This window comes from Melanostigma gelatinosum (genome assembly GCF_949748355.1).
Source record: "Melanostigma gelatinosum genome assembly, chromosome: 6".
Lineage (NCBI taxonomy): Eukaryota > Metazoa > Chordata > Actinopteri > Perciformes > Zoarcidae > Melanostigma > Melanostigma gelatinosum.
In genome coordinates, this window is record NC_136639.1 from 2298500 (window position 1) to 2314147 (window position 15648).

Consider the following 15648-nt stretch of genomic DNA (forward strand, 5'->3'; position numbering starts at 1 on the left):
CTCCTTGCGTCTTAATAGGAGATGTGAGTGGAGGAAGCGGGGGAGAGACGTGAGGCGTGTTGAGAGACGTGTTTGGTACGACGTGAGTTCGGCATTTCAGCCGTCGCCATCTTGGTTTGTTACAACCAGGAAACAGGAAGTGACCATATTACGTAGAGACGCCGTATACGTCTCTGGTAGAGACCTGTCAATCACCGTGTAGCCCCGCCCTAAAGCATCACCTGCTTTATGGTCTGTGTGACTCTAAATGGACCATAATGTACTAAATGAACATCATGCTGTATTGAAGAAGACTTGAAACTAGAGATTGAGACATAAATTCATGTTTACAATGTTTACTGAGGGAATAAATCAAGAGAGAAGTAGAGTCATTTTCTATAGACTTCTATACAACCAGAGGAGTCGCCCCCTGGTGGACACGAGAGAGAATGCAGCTTTAACACATGAAAACAACATGAAAACTGGACCTTCCCAGAGAGGTTCACTCTTTAAATTGTGAATTCAAAACTCTGGATGTAAAGCCACAGATGTGTTCAGATTTTAGTCTCCCCCCTCTCCTCTCCTCCCCCGAGCATTATAAAACCTCACTTCCTGTTTCCCTGCGTTATAAAAGCAGCCGCTCACTGAACCGAGCTCCATCGTTAGCCTCAGCCGAGCGACTCGTGAGACCTTGAAAACATCACGTTAACGCACCGAAGTCAGCGTTTCTTCCAGGGAAAAAAAGACGACAGTGCTTTTGAAGGGGGGGGGTATTCAAACGCCTCACGTCAGCGCTATGAACATCCACAGAAACCAGGACCAGAGGATAAGAAGCCCCCTCGGTGCAGCGTGGCCTTGACTGACCGCGAGCCTAATTAGCCTCCTAATGAGCGTGGGAACACCCCCCCCCCCCCCCACACACACACACACACACACACACACACACACACACACACACACTCACACCAGCATACTATTACTACTTCCACACATGGAACAACAAAGTCTGCCCTGAGGCGGAAGATCAGCGCTGAGAAACATAAAGACATCCTCATATTGTCATATTTTCCTCCCCTCTCTCTCTCTGTCTCTCGCTCTCTCTCTCTCTCTCTCTCTGTCTCTCGCTCTCTCTCTCTCTCTCTCTCTCTCTCTCTCTCTCTCTCTCCGATAATTGAACCGCATTGAGGGCCGACTTCTGTTTACCAGTACGGTGACGTGTCCTTCTTCTGTCTGGTGTGTGTGTGTGTGTGTGTGTGTGTGTGTGTGTGTGGGTGTGTTTTCAGCATGCGTTACGCCTCCTAGCCTTTGGACAGCTTTACAAGGTCTTGAACATGGATCCTCTTCCCTCCAGCGAGCCCTCGCCGAGGCTGCTAGAAGGTGTGTGCTCTGTGTTTCTGCTCTTCTGGCTGAAGATAATGGTTCTGATGTGTTGAGGTGATCGGCGTGTTTGTTGGCGCTCTGCAGGCGGCTGTCAGAAGAGGCATCGGGAGGACGTCGGGTCGGATGACAGAGACTTCATCAAAAGGATGAAAGGTGACTTTGACCGATCCTCTCGCTCGTTCCAAAGAATCACAGCTCGCTCTGATGATCTAAACCCTCTCACACGATCCTCTATGAACCAGTCTCAGTCTAGTCCTGATCCTCTATGAACCAGTCTCACTCTAGTCCTGATCCTCTATGAACCAGTCTCAGTCTAGTCCTGATCCTCTATGAACCAGTCTCAGTGTAGTCCTGATCCTCTGTGAACCAGTCTCAGTCTAGTCCTGATCCTCTATGAACCAGTCTCAGTGTAGTCCTGATCCTCTATGAACCAGTCTCAGTGTAGTCCTGATCCTCTATATGAACCAGTCTCAGTGTAGTCCTGATCCTCTATGAACCAGTCTCACTCTAGTCCTGATCCTCTATGAACCAGTCTCAGTCTAGTCCTGATCCTCTATGAACCAGTCTCAGTGTAGTCCTGATCCTCTATGAACCAGTCTCAGTCTAGTCCTGATCCTCTATGAACCAGTCTCAGTGTAGTCCTGATCCTCTATATGAACCGGTCTCAGTGTAGTCCTGATCCTCTATGAACCAGTCTCAGTGTAGTCCTGATCCTCTATGAACCAGTCTCAGTGTAGTCCTGATCCTCTATGAACCAGTCTCAGTGTAGTCCTGATCCTCTATGAACCAGTCTCAGTGTAGTCCTGATCCTCTATGAACCAGTCTCAGTGTAGTCCTGATCCTCTATGAACCAGTCTCAGTGTAGTCCTGATCCTCTATATGAACCAGTCTCAGTGTAGTCCTGATCCTATATGAACCAGTCTCAGTGTAGTCCTGATCCTCTATGAACCAGTCTCAGTGTAGTCCTGATCCTCTATATGAACCAGTCTCAGTGTAGTCCTGATCCTCTATGAACCAGTCTCACTCTAGTCCTGATCCTCTATGAACCAGTCTCAGTCTAGTCCTGATCCTCTATGAACCAGTCTCAGTGTAGTCCTGATCCTCTATGAACCAGTCTCAGTCTAGTCCTGATCCTCTATGAACCAGTCTCAGTGTAGTCCTGATCCTCTATATGAACCGGTCTCAGTGTAGTCCTGATCCTCTATGAACCAGTCTCAGTGTAGTCCTGATCCTCTATGAACCAGTCTCAGTGTAGTCCTGATCCTCTATGAACCAGTCTCAGTGTAGTCCTGATCCTCTATGAACCAGTCTCAGTGTAGTCCTGATCCTCTATGAACCAGTCTCAGTGTAGTCCTGATCCTCTATGAACCAGTCTCAGTGTAGTCCTGATCCTCTATATGAACCAGTCTCAGTGTAGTCCTGATCCTATATGAACCAGTCTCAGTGTAGTCCTGATCCTCTATGAACCAGTCTCAGTGTAGTCCTGATCCTCTATGAACCAGTCTCAGTCTAGTCCTGATCCTCTATGAACCAGTCTCAGTGTAGTCCTGATCCTCTATATGAACCGGTCTCAGTGTAGTCCTGATCCTCTATGAACCAGTCTCAGTGTAGTCCTGATCCTCTATGAACCAGTCTCAGTGTAGTCCTGATCCTCTATGAACCAGTCTCAGTGTAGTCCTGATCCTCTATATGAACCAGACTCAGTGTAGTCCTGATCCTCTATATGAACCAGACTCAGTGTAGTCCTGATCCTCTATCTGAACCAGTCTCAGTGTAGTCCTGATCCTCTATGAACCAGTCTCAGTGTAGTCCTGATCCTCTATCAGACCTCCATCAGTACAGAGACCATCAGAGAGAAGATGGTCTGTTTCTATAGAGTTGTTCTTGATGCTCGTCATTGGAGCCACCGGGTCGGATTCTGATGAAACCAGATGAACTCATGCAGGTTCACCAGAACCTCCTTCAGCTCAGACTCCAGCAGAGACCGGAACCAGGACTGAGGGCAGACTGTCAGACCCTGCTGCAGTAGAATGAGAGGGTTTCTAAAGAGTCTGGTGCTCAGAGACACGACAGCTTCAGTCCACAGGGGTAAAGGTTCCACAGTCCACGTCCCAGTTGGTGTGCTCATGCTTTTTAAGATGCCTTCTTTCCACCATTACACGATTTAAAACTGTGACTTCAGGTCAGAATACTCAACGTCGGCACAGAACACTGCGTGAGCGTATTAGAATCACTGGAGGCTGAATCCTCAGGAGGAAAGCAAGCCTTCGTCTCTCCACACAGATCAGTGGATATCCATTGAAGACTGACCAAGACAGAAAGCTCCGGTGCTCAGCGCGTGCGTGTGTGTGTTCTGTCTGTGTGTTTTGTTTGTGTGTGTGTGTGTGTGTGTGTGTGTTATGTGTGTGTGTGAGTTGACTGTAAACAAGGTGCTCTCTGACAGCCTTTGTGTAACAGGTGAGAGTAAAGCGAGTCAGTGAGGTTGAGGAGGCACTGTGTGTGTGTGTGTGTGTGTGTGTGTTACATGTGTGTGTGTGTGTGTTACATGTGTGTGTGTGTTTGTGTGTTACGTGTGTGTGTTTGTGTTACGTGTGTGTGTGTGTTACATGTGTGTGTGTTACATGTGTGTGTGTGTTTGTGTGTGTGTGTGTTTGTGTGTTACGTGTGTGTGTGTGTTGTGTGTGTGTGTGTTTGTGTTTGAGTGTTACGTGTGTGTGTGTGTTACGTGTGTGTGTGTGTGTTTGTGTGTGTGTGTGTGTGTGTGTGTTACATGTTTGTGTGTGTGTGTGTGTGTGTGTGTGTTTGAGTGTTACGTGTGTGTGTGTGTTACATGTGTGTGCGTGTGTGTGTGTGTGTGTTTGAGTGAGGCTGAACCGCTCTCTCTCTCTGAGCATCACAACGAGCCCTATTTCTCTCTTTCTCCCCTCTCATCTTATTTTTCTCCCTCTCTTTTAAAAACATATTGTATTTATTTCATATCCCCATAATTTAACTTCTGTTCTATTTTATATCTTAAATTCTCTTTTTCTTACGTGATTTCTTCATTTCTTTCTCCTTGTTGATGAGCTTTGGTGGAGGTCTGAGGTTGTCATACCAACACAGCGTCTCTGTGACTGCAGTTAAGATGAAGTGGAGCTGCGGCTGAAGCTGCTCCTCAGATATCGTCAGCAGCAGTTTGTACCTTGAACTTTGACCTCACGATGAGGAGTTTCTTTGAGTCGATCGGCCTCGAACGCCGTCGTTCTTCCACTTCTCTCACACAGCTGCTGAGTTTAACTAAGCTGAATGTTGTGATCTCTAAAGAGTCTGAGAGTCTGAGACTAAATGAGCTTTCAAAGGTTTTCCTTCACATACACCAGTATGAAGCTCAGAGGTTCTGAAGCCTCACAGAGACCCAGAGGAACCCGGTCTTCATAGTCCACTTCTGTTCTAATTAAAGCCGCCCTCCTCTTTCAGTCCTGGACTGGAGGATGACGGATCCCAACCACCCCATGAACGCTCTGATGCGTCTGAACCAGATCCACCCGGGCCTGCAGTACCGCCTGCTGTCCCAGTCCGGCCCGGTCCACGCTCCGGTCTTCACCGTGTCCGTGGAGATCCAGGGAACCAGCTACCAGGCCACCGGGAACTCCAAGAGGACCGCCAAGCTGCAGGTGGCCCTCAAGGTATTCACTCTACACTGTCTCATGTCATTCATACGCCGCTGCAGCGCAGTGAATACACAAGTACACATGAAGCCTTCTGGTGACAGCTGGAGGGCGTGTCTTCATCGGTAAAGGGTTGACAGGAAGTTGGTCAAAACAAAGATGGAGTGTTGGTCAGTCCGTCTGCTGCACTGATCAACACGTATCTGCAGCATGAAATGATTGACGTGAGATGAACCGAGTAAAGTCGTTTAACTTCGGAGTTAAATAACAATAACTCCGAATATATCACAATACATCAGAGCGTCGGATGTTTAACACAAACAACAACAACAACAAACAAAGAGAGACAAAGGAACTCTTTTCAGATCGATGACGGAACAAAGGTCCATGTTCTCTTTTGTGACAAAGCTTGTTTCGTTTTTTTAACTTGTTAAGTTTGACTCACACGTTCTGTTGCTCACACACATTGATTCACTCGGTTCCACATTCACACCTCAGAGCTGCCCGGTTCTCCCGGTACACCCGGTAGCCCCGGTTCTCCCGGTACTCCCGGTACTCCCGGTCTCTGTGGTGGTGATGGTCACTTAGCAACCCTACAGTAGCAGCTGTCCGCTGGTTTGAGCTCAGTCATAGATGACGGCTGTGAGGCGTCAGAGACTTGAGAGAAATTGTACCGGGTACTTTTATAACTACATTCGGACCCGGCTATTTACTGAAGGTGATGGAATGACAGACTAGGGACCCGACTATCTACTGAAGGTGATGGAATGACGGACTAGTGACCCGACTATTTACTGAAGGTGATGGAATGACGGACTAGGGGCTCGACTATTTACTGAAGGTGATGGAATGACGGACTAGGGGCTCGACTATTTACTGAAGGTGATGGAATGACGGACTAGGGACCCGACTATTTACTGAAGGTGATGGAATGACGGACTAGGGCTCGACTATTTACTGAAGGTGATGGAATGACGGACTAGGGACCCGACTATTTACTGAAGGTGATGGAATGACGGACTAGGGACCAGACTATTTACTGAAGGTGATGGAATGACGGACTAGGGACCAGACTATTTACTGAAGGTGATGGAATGACGGACTCCCGTCCCCCCCTCAGGCGCTGCAGGCTCTGGGCTTCGTACTCGGAGCCGACGGAGACGTGGACTCGCTGAGCGCCGACGAGAAGTCAGACGGAGAGGGCAAGAACGACAGGCTGTCCACCAGCTCCAGCTCCACCTCCATCACCTCCTCCACAGACACACAGGAGGTGGGAGGAGCATGCACACACACACACACACATAGAAACACTTCTACACTGTCAGAATTAGCAGGACACTGACCTTTCCTGCTAATACCAAATGTCCTGCTAGTGTCTGCGTGTATTCATATCAGATGTCTGCTTAAATCACAAACACACACACACACACACACACACACACACACACACATCATTAACAAGTCCACATGAGAACAGATGGTCTCACCCACCGTCATGTGATGGAGGTTCCTCTCTTAGTACAACTACACGTCAGTAAAAACATCAGTGAGCTTCGTTAGAAATTAAAATATATTTCTTAATTTGTGTCATTCTGTTATAATAACACAACCCTCGACTAAAGTCACCTGCTTCTGATTCAGGCCTCTGAAACATCCATCTCTTGTTCTTTGAGGTCCGTCAACTGACCGCCATGTCAAACGTAATATTTGTCCTCTTTGAGTCTTTTTACATCTTGAAACATGAATTATAGATCAATACATTCCTGCAGGAATCCCTGAATACTCCGAGCTTTTGGCAGTAAAATAGTCTCATTTCATAAGACGTTCCGACTTTTACCGACCAAGAGAGAATCATAAGAATCTGTATTTATATTGCATTTCACAAACACAATAATGATAAGAAGACACAAACTGGACTGTTTAGTGTCCAAACAGCATGTAAGTAAAGTTATATACAGAGTAAACGGTAAGGTGTATGATACTATATATATATATATATATATATATATACACACAGCATGAATCTGGAGAGACCTGAACTTTGGCGACTCTCTTCCTCCTCTCAGGTTCAACTTATTTATTAATAACAATAACAGAGAAGCTGAATGTCTCTCAGACTGCCTCCAACGATGCTCATGAAATATGTACAAAAAGAGAAACATCTCAGACTCGAAGATATAAAATATTGCAAAGTAATAAAATATATTATAATATCATATAAAATGTATACATCTTTGAAAATAATAAACTTTATTCATATAGCACTTTGTAACCTTGTTGTGAAAAGTGCAACAAAAATAATCAGTTAAAAGAACAACGCTCTGATGTTGAAAATTTAATACTTTTGTTCTTTGACTGCATCATAACTCAAAGCACGACTGATCCATTTGCACGATCAATAATATGATTATATTAATTTAACCAGAAATACTAAAGTGTCAGATGTTGCTCGGTACAGATCGTAGTCATTCTTTAATAACAGAATTTAAGGGTAAAAATGTTTAAAAAACAATTCATTACTAAAATATCTCGATCAGATCAGAACTGTTTGAGTTGAAATATGTTGGTTGTTGCCGTTTACATTTGTTTTGGAGGTAAAACGATTGATATAAATGTGTAAATATCAGACAGACTGTGTTTTAGCTGAACTGCACACAGACACTGTTCCTCCAACACGTCGGAGGGACACGTGATGTGAGAGGGCTCATGGGAAATGTGGAATACACATATAACAGATGTGAGGCGTGACTCTGTCCGTCTGTCCTCAGTCCAGAGCTCCAGGTCCGATCCTGACGGCCGGCGGTAAAAACCCGGTGATGGAGCTCAACGAGAAACGCCGCGGCCTCAAATACGAGCTGATATCAGAGAGCGGCAGCAGCTACGACAAGCGCTTCATCATCGAGGTACAGAAACACCAACACGCTTCCTTTCAGAGGGTCTTATTGGGGATTCTTAGAGGAAACAAAAGAATATTGTGAATAAAGAAAAGAGTGTCATCGGCATAGAATCATTACATTTATGAAGCTGAAGCTTTTATCCAAAGTTACTTCTAATAACTGCATTCAACAATGTGGCGATAACCCAAAATGTGTAAAAATCATACAAGCAACTTAAAATGAAATATGAAGATGTCACTTCAGAACAGATCTGTTCATATCAGTAGTTTAACTCCGATTCTATAAATCAATTCACCAACTAATCATTCCAGCCGAAGAGACAAGCATCAAGACAACAAAAGGAGCATTAGATTCACCTCCTCTGAATTCACCTCCTCCGCTCTGTGTCTTGCGACAGGTGGAGGTGGACAAGCAGGTTTTTCGGGGAACGGGTCCCAATAAGAAAGTGGCCAAAGCCAGCGCAGCTCTCTCGGCCCTGAACAGCCTGTTCTCCGGCTCCACGTCTACGAGCAGCAAGAAGAAGAGACCCAACCCTCTGGTGAGTACATGAAGCGCTTCTGGGGTCAGCGTTTGAATCAAACAGCCTCATGTTCGGTGCTCATGTGTGTCTGCTGTGTGTTTGTTTATGTAGCCAAAGCGGCCAGTAGCCTCGGTGTTGACCCTCCCGGCTCTCGCAGCTAGACCTCCACGAGTCCCCGTCATCCCCAGAGCTCCCTACATCAGCACCGCCCCCACACATGGATACCTCCCCCAGGGTGAGTCACGGCTTGTTTGTTTATTAAACATGATTCATAAGCAAAAGACAGTTTTATGTACTTATTTATAGTGTCACAGATCCAAAACGTACTGGAGTTATTAATCTGAAAAATAACCAGAAGACTCTACAAATGTTGGATTATTTGTTGAGTTACAGTTTAATAGTGAAGTTCAGTCATTAAGTGTTTAAAGAAAAAGGAAACATTTTGGGAAATGCACTTATTTGTTTTCTGGAGGAGAACTAGATTAAAGAATAACGCCACTTAATACAAAGCTAGCAGCCTGTTCGCTTAGCATAGCTGACCTGGTTATATAACTGTAGCTAAATCAGCGCAGTCTCACAAAACAACATCTCGTCATTTTACAGGAAGTTAAGAGACAGAATATTTCTACAGTGAGCTTTAGAAGTGCTGGTAAATGGATTTTGTTGTTGGACAGAGACAAGCTAGCTGTCTCCCCCGTTTCTAGTCTTTAGGCTAAGCTAACTGGATGCTAACAGAAGCCAGATAATATCTTCTTTTTGTAGAACTTTCCATAAAAGTTCCGTTTAATATCTGTGACCTTCTGTAATGTTCAGGTCAGATTACAAAAGACTAGGTGAACGCACTGAATCACACCGTATGCTCCGTCCTCTCTCTTTCCTCCCAGGGTTCGGTGCTCCTTACGGTTACAGCCCTGCCGGAGCCCTCCCTCCCTACGGTAAACCCTCAGTCACTCATCAATAATCCATCCATTTCATTTGGCCATCACTACATTTGAGTCTTTCTTTCTTTTCTTTTTCTTTGCTCTTCCTCAGGTTTTCCCTCCAGAATGCCCTCAGTAGTTATCCCTGTCATCAGAGTCCCTACAGCATACCCCGTCACCCACCTATACCCCTATTAGGACTACACCATACCCCGTCACCCACCTATACCCCTATTAGGACTACAGCACACCCCGTCACCCACCTATACCCCTATTAGGACTACACCATACCCCGTCACCCACCTATACCCCTATTAGGACTACACCATACCCCGTCACCCACCTATACCCCTATTAGGACTAAAGCACACCCCGTCACCCACCTATACCCCTATTAGGACTACAGCACACCCCGTCACCCACCTATACCCCTATTAGGACTACAGCATACCCCGTCACCCACCTATACCTCTATTAGGACTACAGCACACCCCGTCACCCACCTATACCTCTATTAGGACTACACCATACCCCGTCACCCACTTATACCCCTATTAGGACTACACCATACCCCGTCACCCACCTATACCCCTATTAGGACTACAGCATACCCCGTCACCCACCTATACCTCTATTAGGACTACACCATACCCCGTCACCCACCTATACCCCTATTAGGACTACAGCATACCCCGTCACCCACTTATACCCCTATTAGGACTACAGCATACCCCGTCACCCACCTATACCCCTATTAGGACTACACCATACCCCGTCACCCACTTATACCCCTATTAGGACTACAGCATACCCCGTCACCCACCTATACCCCTATTAGGACTACAGCACACCCCGTCACCCACCTATACCCCTATTAGGACTACAGCATACCCCGTCACCCACCTATACCTCTATTAGGACTACACCATACCCCGTCACCCACCTATACCCCTATTAGGACTACAGCATACCCCGTCACCCACCTATACCCCTATTAGGACTACACCATACCCCGTCACCCACCTATACCCCTATTAGGACTACACCATACCCCGTCACCCACCTATACCCCTATTAGGACTAAAGCACACCCCGTCACCCACCTATACCCCTATTAGGACTACAGCACACCCCGTCACCCACCTATACCCCTATTAGGACTACAGCATACCCCGTCACCCACCTATACCTCTATTAGGACTACAGCACACCCCGTCACCCACCTATACCTCTATTAGGACTACACCATACCCCGTCACCCACTTATACCCCTATTAGGACTACACCATACCCCGTCACCCACCTATACCCCTATTAGGACTACAGCATACCCCGTCACCCACCTATACCTCTATTAGGACTACACCATACCCCGTCACCCACCTATACCCCTATTAGGACTACAGCATACCCCGTCACCCACTTATACCCCTATTAGGACTACAGCATACCCCGTCACCCACCTATACCCCTATTAGGACTACACCATACCCCGTCACCCACTTATACCCCTATTAGGACTACAGCACACCCCGTCACCCACCTATACCCCTATTAGGACTACAGCATACCCCGTCACCCACCTATACCTCTATTAGGACTACAGCACACCCCGTCACCCACCTATACCTCTATTAGGACTACACCATACCCCGTCACCCACTTATACCCCTATTAGGACTACACCATACCCCGTCACCCACCTATACCCCTATTAGGACTACAGCATACCCCGTCACCCACCTATACCTCTATTAGGACTACACCATACCCCGTCACCCACCTATACCCCTATTAGGACTACAGCATACCCCGTCACCCACTTATACCCCTATTAGGACTACAGCATACCCCGTCACCCACCTATACCCCTATTAGGACTACACCATACCCCGTCACCCACTTATACCCCTATTAGGACTACAGCATACCCCGTCACCCACCTATACCCCTATTAGGACTACAGCACACCCCGTCACCCACCTATACCCCTATTAGGACTATAGCACACCCCGTCACCCACTTATACCCCTATTAGGACTACAGCATACCCCGTCACCCACCTATACCCCTATTAGGACTACAGCATACCCCGTCACCCACTTATACCCCTATTAGGACTACAGCATACCCCGTCACCCACCTATACCCCTATTAGGACTACACCATACCCCGTCACCCACTTATACCCCTATTAGGACTACAGCATACCCCGTCACCCACCTATACCCCTATTAGGACTACAGCACACCCCGTCACCCACCTATACCCCTATTAGGACTATAGCACACCCCGTCACCCACTTATACCCCTATTAGGACTACAGCATACCCCGTCACCCACCTATACCCCTATTAGGACTACAGCATACCCCGTCACCCACCTATACCTCTATTAGGACTACACCATACCCCGTCACCCACCTATACCCCTATTAGGACTACAGCATACCCCGTCACCCACCTATACCCCTATTAGGACTACACCATACCCCGTCACCCACTTATACCCCTATTAGGACTACAGCATACCCCGTCACCCACCTATACCCCTATTAGGACTACAGCACACCCCGTCACCCACCTATACCCCTATTAGGACTATAGCACACCCCGTCACCCACTTATACGCCTATTAGGACTACAGCATACCCCGTCACCCACCTATACCCCTATTAGGACTACAGCATACCCCGTCACCCACTTATAGCCCTATTAGGACTACAGCATACCCCGTCACCCACCTATACCCCTATTAGGACTACAGCATACCCCGTCACCCACTTATAGCCCTATTAGGACTACACCATACCCCGTCACCCACTTATACCCCTATTAGGACTACAGCATACCCCGTCACCCACTTATAGCCCTATTAGGACTACACCATACCCCGTCACCCACTTATACCCCTATTAGGACTACAGCATACCCCGTCACCCACCTATACCCCTATTAGGACTACAGCATACCCCGTCACCCACTTATACCCCTATTAGGACTACAGCATACCCCGTCACCCACCTATACCCCTATTAGGACTACACCATACCCCGTCACCCACTTATACCCCTATTAGGACTACAGCATACCCCGTCACCCACCTATACCCCTATTAGGACTACAGCACACCCCGTCACCCACCTATACCCCTATTAGGACTATAGCACACCCCGTCACCCACTTATACCCCTATTAGGACTACAGCATACCCCGTCACCCACCTATACCCCTATTAGGACTACAGCATACCCCGTCACCCACCTATACCTCTATTAGGACTACACCATACCCCGTCACCCACCTATACCCCTATTAGGACTACAGCATACCCCGTCACCCACCTATACCCCTATTAGGACTACACCATACCCCGTCACCCACTTATACCCCTATTAGGACTACAGCATACCCCGTCACCCACCTATACCCCTATTAGGACTATAGCACACCCCGTCACCCACTTATACGCCTATTAGGACTACAGCATACCCCGTCACCCACCTATACCCCTATTAGGACTACAGCATACCCCGTCACCCACTTATAGCCCTATTAGGACTACAGCATACCCCGTCACCCACCTATACCCCTATTAGGACTACAGCATACCCCGTCACCCACTTATAGCCCTATTAGGACTACACCATACCCCGTCACCCACTTATACCCCTATTAGGACTACAGCATACCCCGTCACCCACTTATAGCCCTATTAGGACTACACCATACCCCGTCACCCACCTATACCCCTATTAGGACTACAGCATACCCCGTCACCCACTTATACCCCTATTAGGACTACACCATACCCCGTCACCCACCTATACCCCTATTAGGACTACAGCATACCCCGTCACCCACCTATACCCCTATTAGGACTACACCATACCCCGTCACCCACTTATACCCCTATTAGGACTACAGCACACCCCGTCACCCACCTATACCCCTATTAGGACTATAGCACACCCCGTCACCCACTTATACGCCTATTAGGACTACAGCATACCCCGTCACCCACCTATACCCCTATTAGGACTACACCATACCCCGTCACCCACCTATACCCCTATTAGGACTACACCACACCCCGTCACCCACCTATACCCCTATTAGGACTACAGCATACCCCGTCACCCACTTATACCCCTATTAGGACTACAGCACACCCCGTCACCCACCTATACCCCTATTAGGACTACAGCATACCCCGTCACCCACCTATACCCCTATTAGGACTACACCATACCCCGTCACCCACCTATACCCCTATTAGGACTACACCACACCCCGTCACCCACCTATACCCCTATTAGGACTACAGCATACCCCGTCACCCACTTATACCCCTATTAGGACTACAGCATACCCCGTCACCCACCTATACCCCTATTAGGACTACAGCATACCCCGTCACCCACCTATACCCCTATTAGGACTACAGCATACCCCGTCACCCACCTATACCCCTATTAGGACTACAGCATACCCCGTCACCCACTTATACCCCTATTAGATAGATAGATAGATAGATAGATAGATAGATAGACTTTATTTCAGACTCGGGGTCCATACAGACAGATACATAAAAAGACAGACACAAACAATAAAAGTACGGAGGCCTAGCAATGCCTTACAAAGTGACAGCTGTACCAATGTCGCCACAGCTGGACTGGTAGCGTGTGGTGCTGAACCTTATGTTGGTTAAAACAAGTATGATCCCATTTACAGAGTCATTCAGTCGACAGATGAATTTGTACATGAGATTTCTTAAAACTGTTTGGAAAGTGTTGACTCGTGCAGCCACAAACATTTCACTGGCACTACTCCATCTTTGTCCCTTTAAAAGTATTCTCATGGCGTCATTGTACGCGACTTGAAGTCTCTGTAGACTCTTTTTTTTGTAGTTTGACCACAAGTGTGCAGTAGAGTGGAGTACAATATGCTCTGAATAGAGACATCTTCACTCCATCTGTACACAGACCAAACTTGCGTGAGAGACTGTTTGCTCGTATCAGCTACGACAAAGTATGTACTCTGACCTCTGACCTCTTTAGCAGTTTACACTCATCCATCCATCACAGAAACAAACATCCAGCTGAAGTGCTGCTGATCATTTCTAACCTCCGGCTGCCGGTGTCTCCCGTTCTGTAGGCGGCCTGTACATCGACAGCGCTTATTACCAGCCGCAGACCATCGCCACGCCCATCATCATCCACCTGGGCCCTCAGGACCTTTTCTGACCCCGCCGACGGACCGAGTCCAGACCAGACCAGACCAGACCAGACCGGTACAGACTGGACCGCGGCGGCGGCCTCCGCCTCCCGTTTAAACCCTCTCGCTCCTTATTCAACTCTGTCGGCGGCTCTCGATCCTCCGGGTTTCTCCCTCCACGCAAGAGACACAGCAGCAATATTGAAAGCAATACGGAGGAGAAGAAACCACCTCGGGGCAACGCTGTCCCGTCCAGGTTCTGGTTCTTAGTGAAGCAGAGACTTTGTTGGACTCCACTAGCTCAGAACATGTCAAGAACAAACACAAAGCAATACTTCTTCTCCAAATCTCCAAAGAGACTCGAGATGCTAAATTCAAACAGACCATCAGCACGTTCACATGTATGTAGATATGATATTTACTGTCTGTACATATGGATGTGTGTGAGTTTTGATTGTACATATATATATAAAAACATGTATAAATATGTTTGAATGTGTAAAATCCAGCGATGGTAAAGAAAGATATTTATAATATATCTGAATGTAGATACAGTAGTGTGTGTAAAGCTCTCTCAGATATCTATATTACGTTTTACAGACGGTCTATAGCTGAACTGTGTCGGTATGTTGATGCTGTATCATCGCTATTTAAACATGATTACATTTCAAAAGCACCAAGATCAGAAATGTTGCACACAGTTTGACTTATCGTCCAACAAATGAGCTCTTATTGAAGTTTGTCTTCTGCTGTTTAGTTTGGATCAATGGTTTCCAACCCGGGGGCAGGGGCCCCAACAAGGGTCGCAGGACAAATCGTATGGGTCCACGAGATGTTTAACAGGAGAATTATGTTTATTTATTGCAGACCGTTTGAAACCACTGGTTCAAATGGTTATATTTCACACTCTGATGAAGTTGAATGTGTAGCAGACGCAATGAGCCGCTCACATGTTCTCGCTGCATCGACGCTCGACTGTGAAGCACAAACTGTCTAAAGCAACATTCAACCTCAGGAACCTTCAACCCGACTTCATCTGATCCATGTGACCTGAGCACAGTGAGGAAGCTTCTGTACCCTCGATGAAAC

At 47.2% G+C, this 15648-nt stretch overlaps 1 protein-coding gene across 1 annotated transcript in view; it reads left to right on the plus strand.

Moving 5' to 3' along the window:
* LOC306778622 (spermatid perinuclear RNA-binding protein-like) overlaps nucleotides 1-15398 on the plus strand; it is a 30027-nt gene extending 14629 nt beyond the window's left edge. Inside the window, exons 10-18 of the mRNA XM_079270227.1 lie at nucleotides 1263-1356; nucleotides 1444-1512; nucleotides 4816-5024; nucleotides 6127-6276; nucleotides 7775-7909; nucleotides 8301-8441; nucleotides 8535-8658; nucleotides 9308-9358; nucleotides 14500-15398. Coding sequence (XP_079126353.1) covers nucleotides 1263-1356; nucleotides 1444-1512; nucleotides 4816-5024; nucleotides 6127-6276; nucleotides 7775-7909; nucleotides 8301-8441; nucleotides 8535-8658; nucleotides 9308-9358; nucleotides 14500-14588 — 1062 coding nt within the window. The 3' untranslated portion in view covers nucleotides 14589-15398. The remainder of the gene's footprint in view (nucleotides 1-1262; nucleotides 1357-1443; nucleotides 1513-4815; nucleotides 5025-6126; nucleotides 6277-7774; nucleotides 7910-8300; nucleotides 8442-8534; nucleotides 8659-9307; nucleotides 9359-14499) is intronic.
* Nucleotides 15399-15648: the final 250 nt, after the last annotated feature.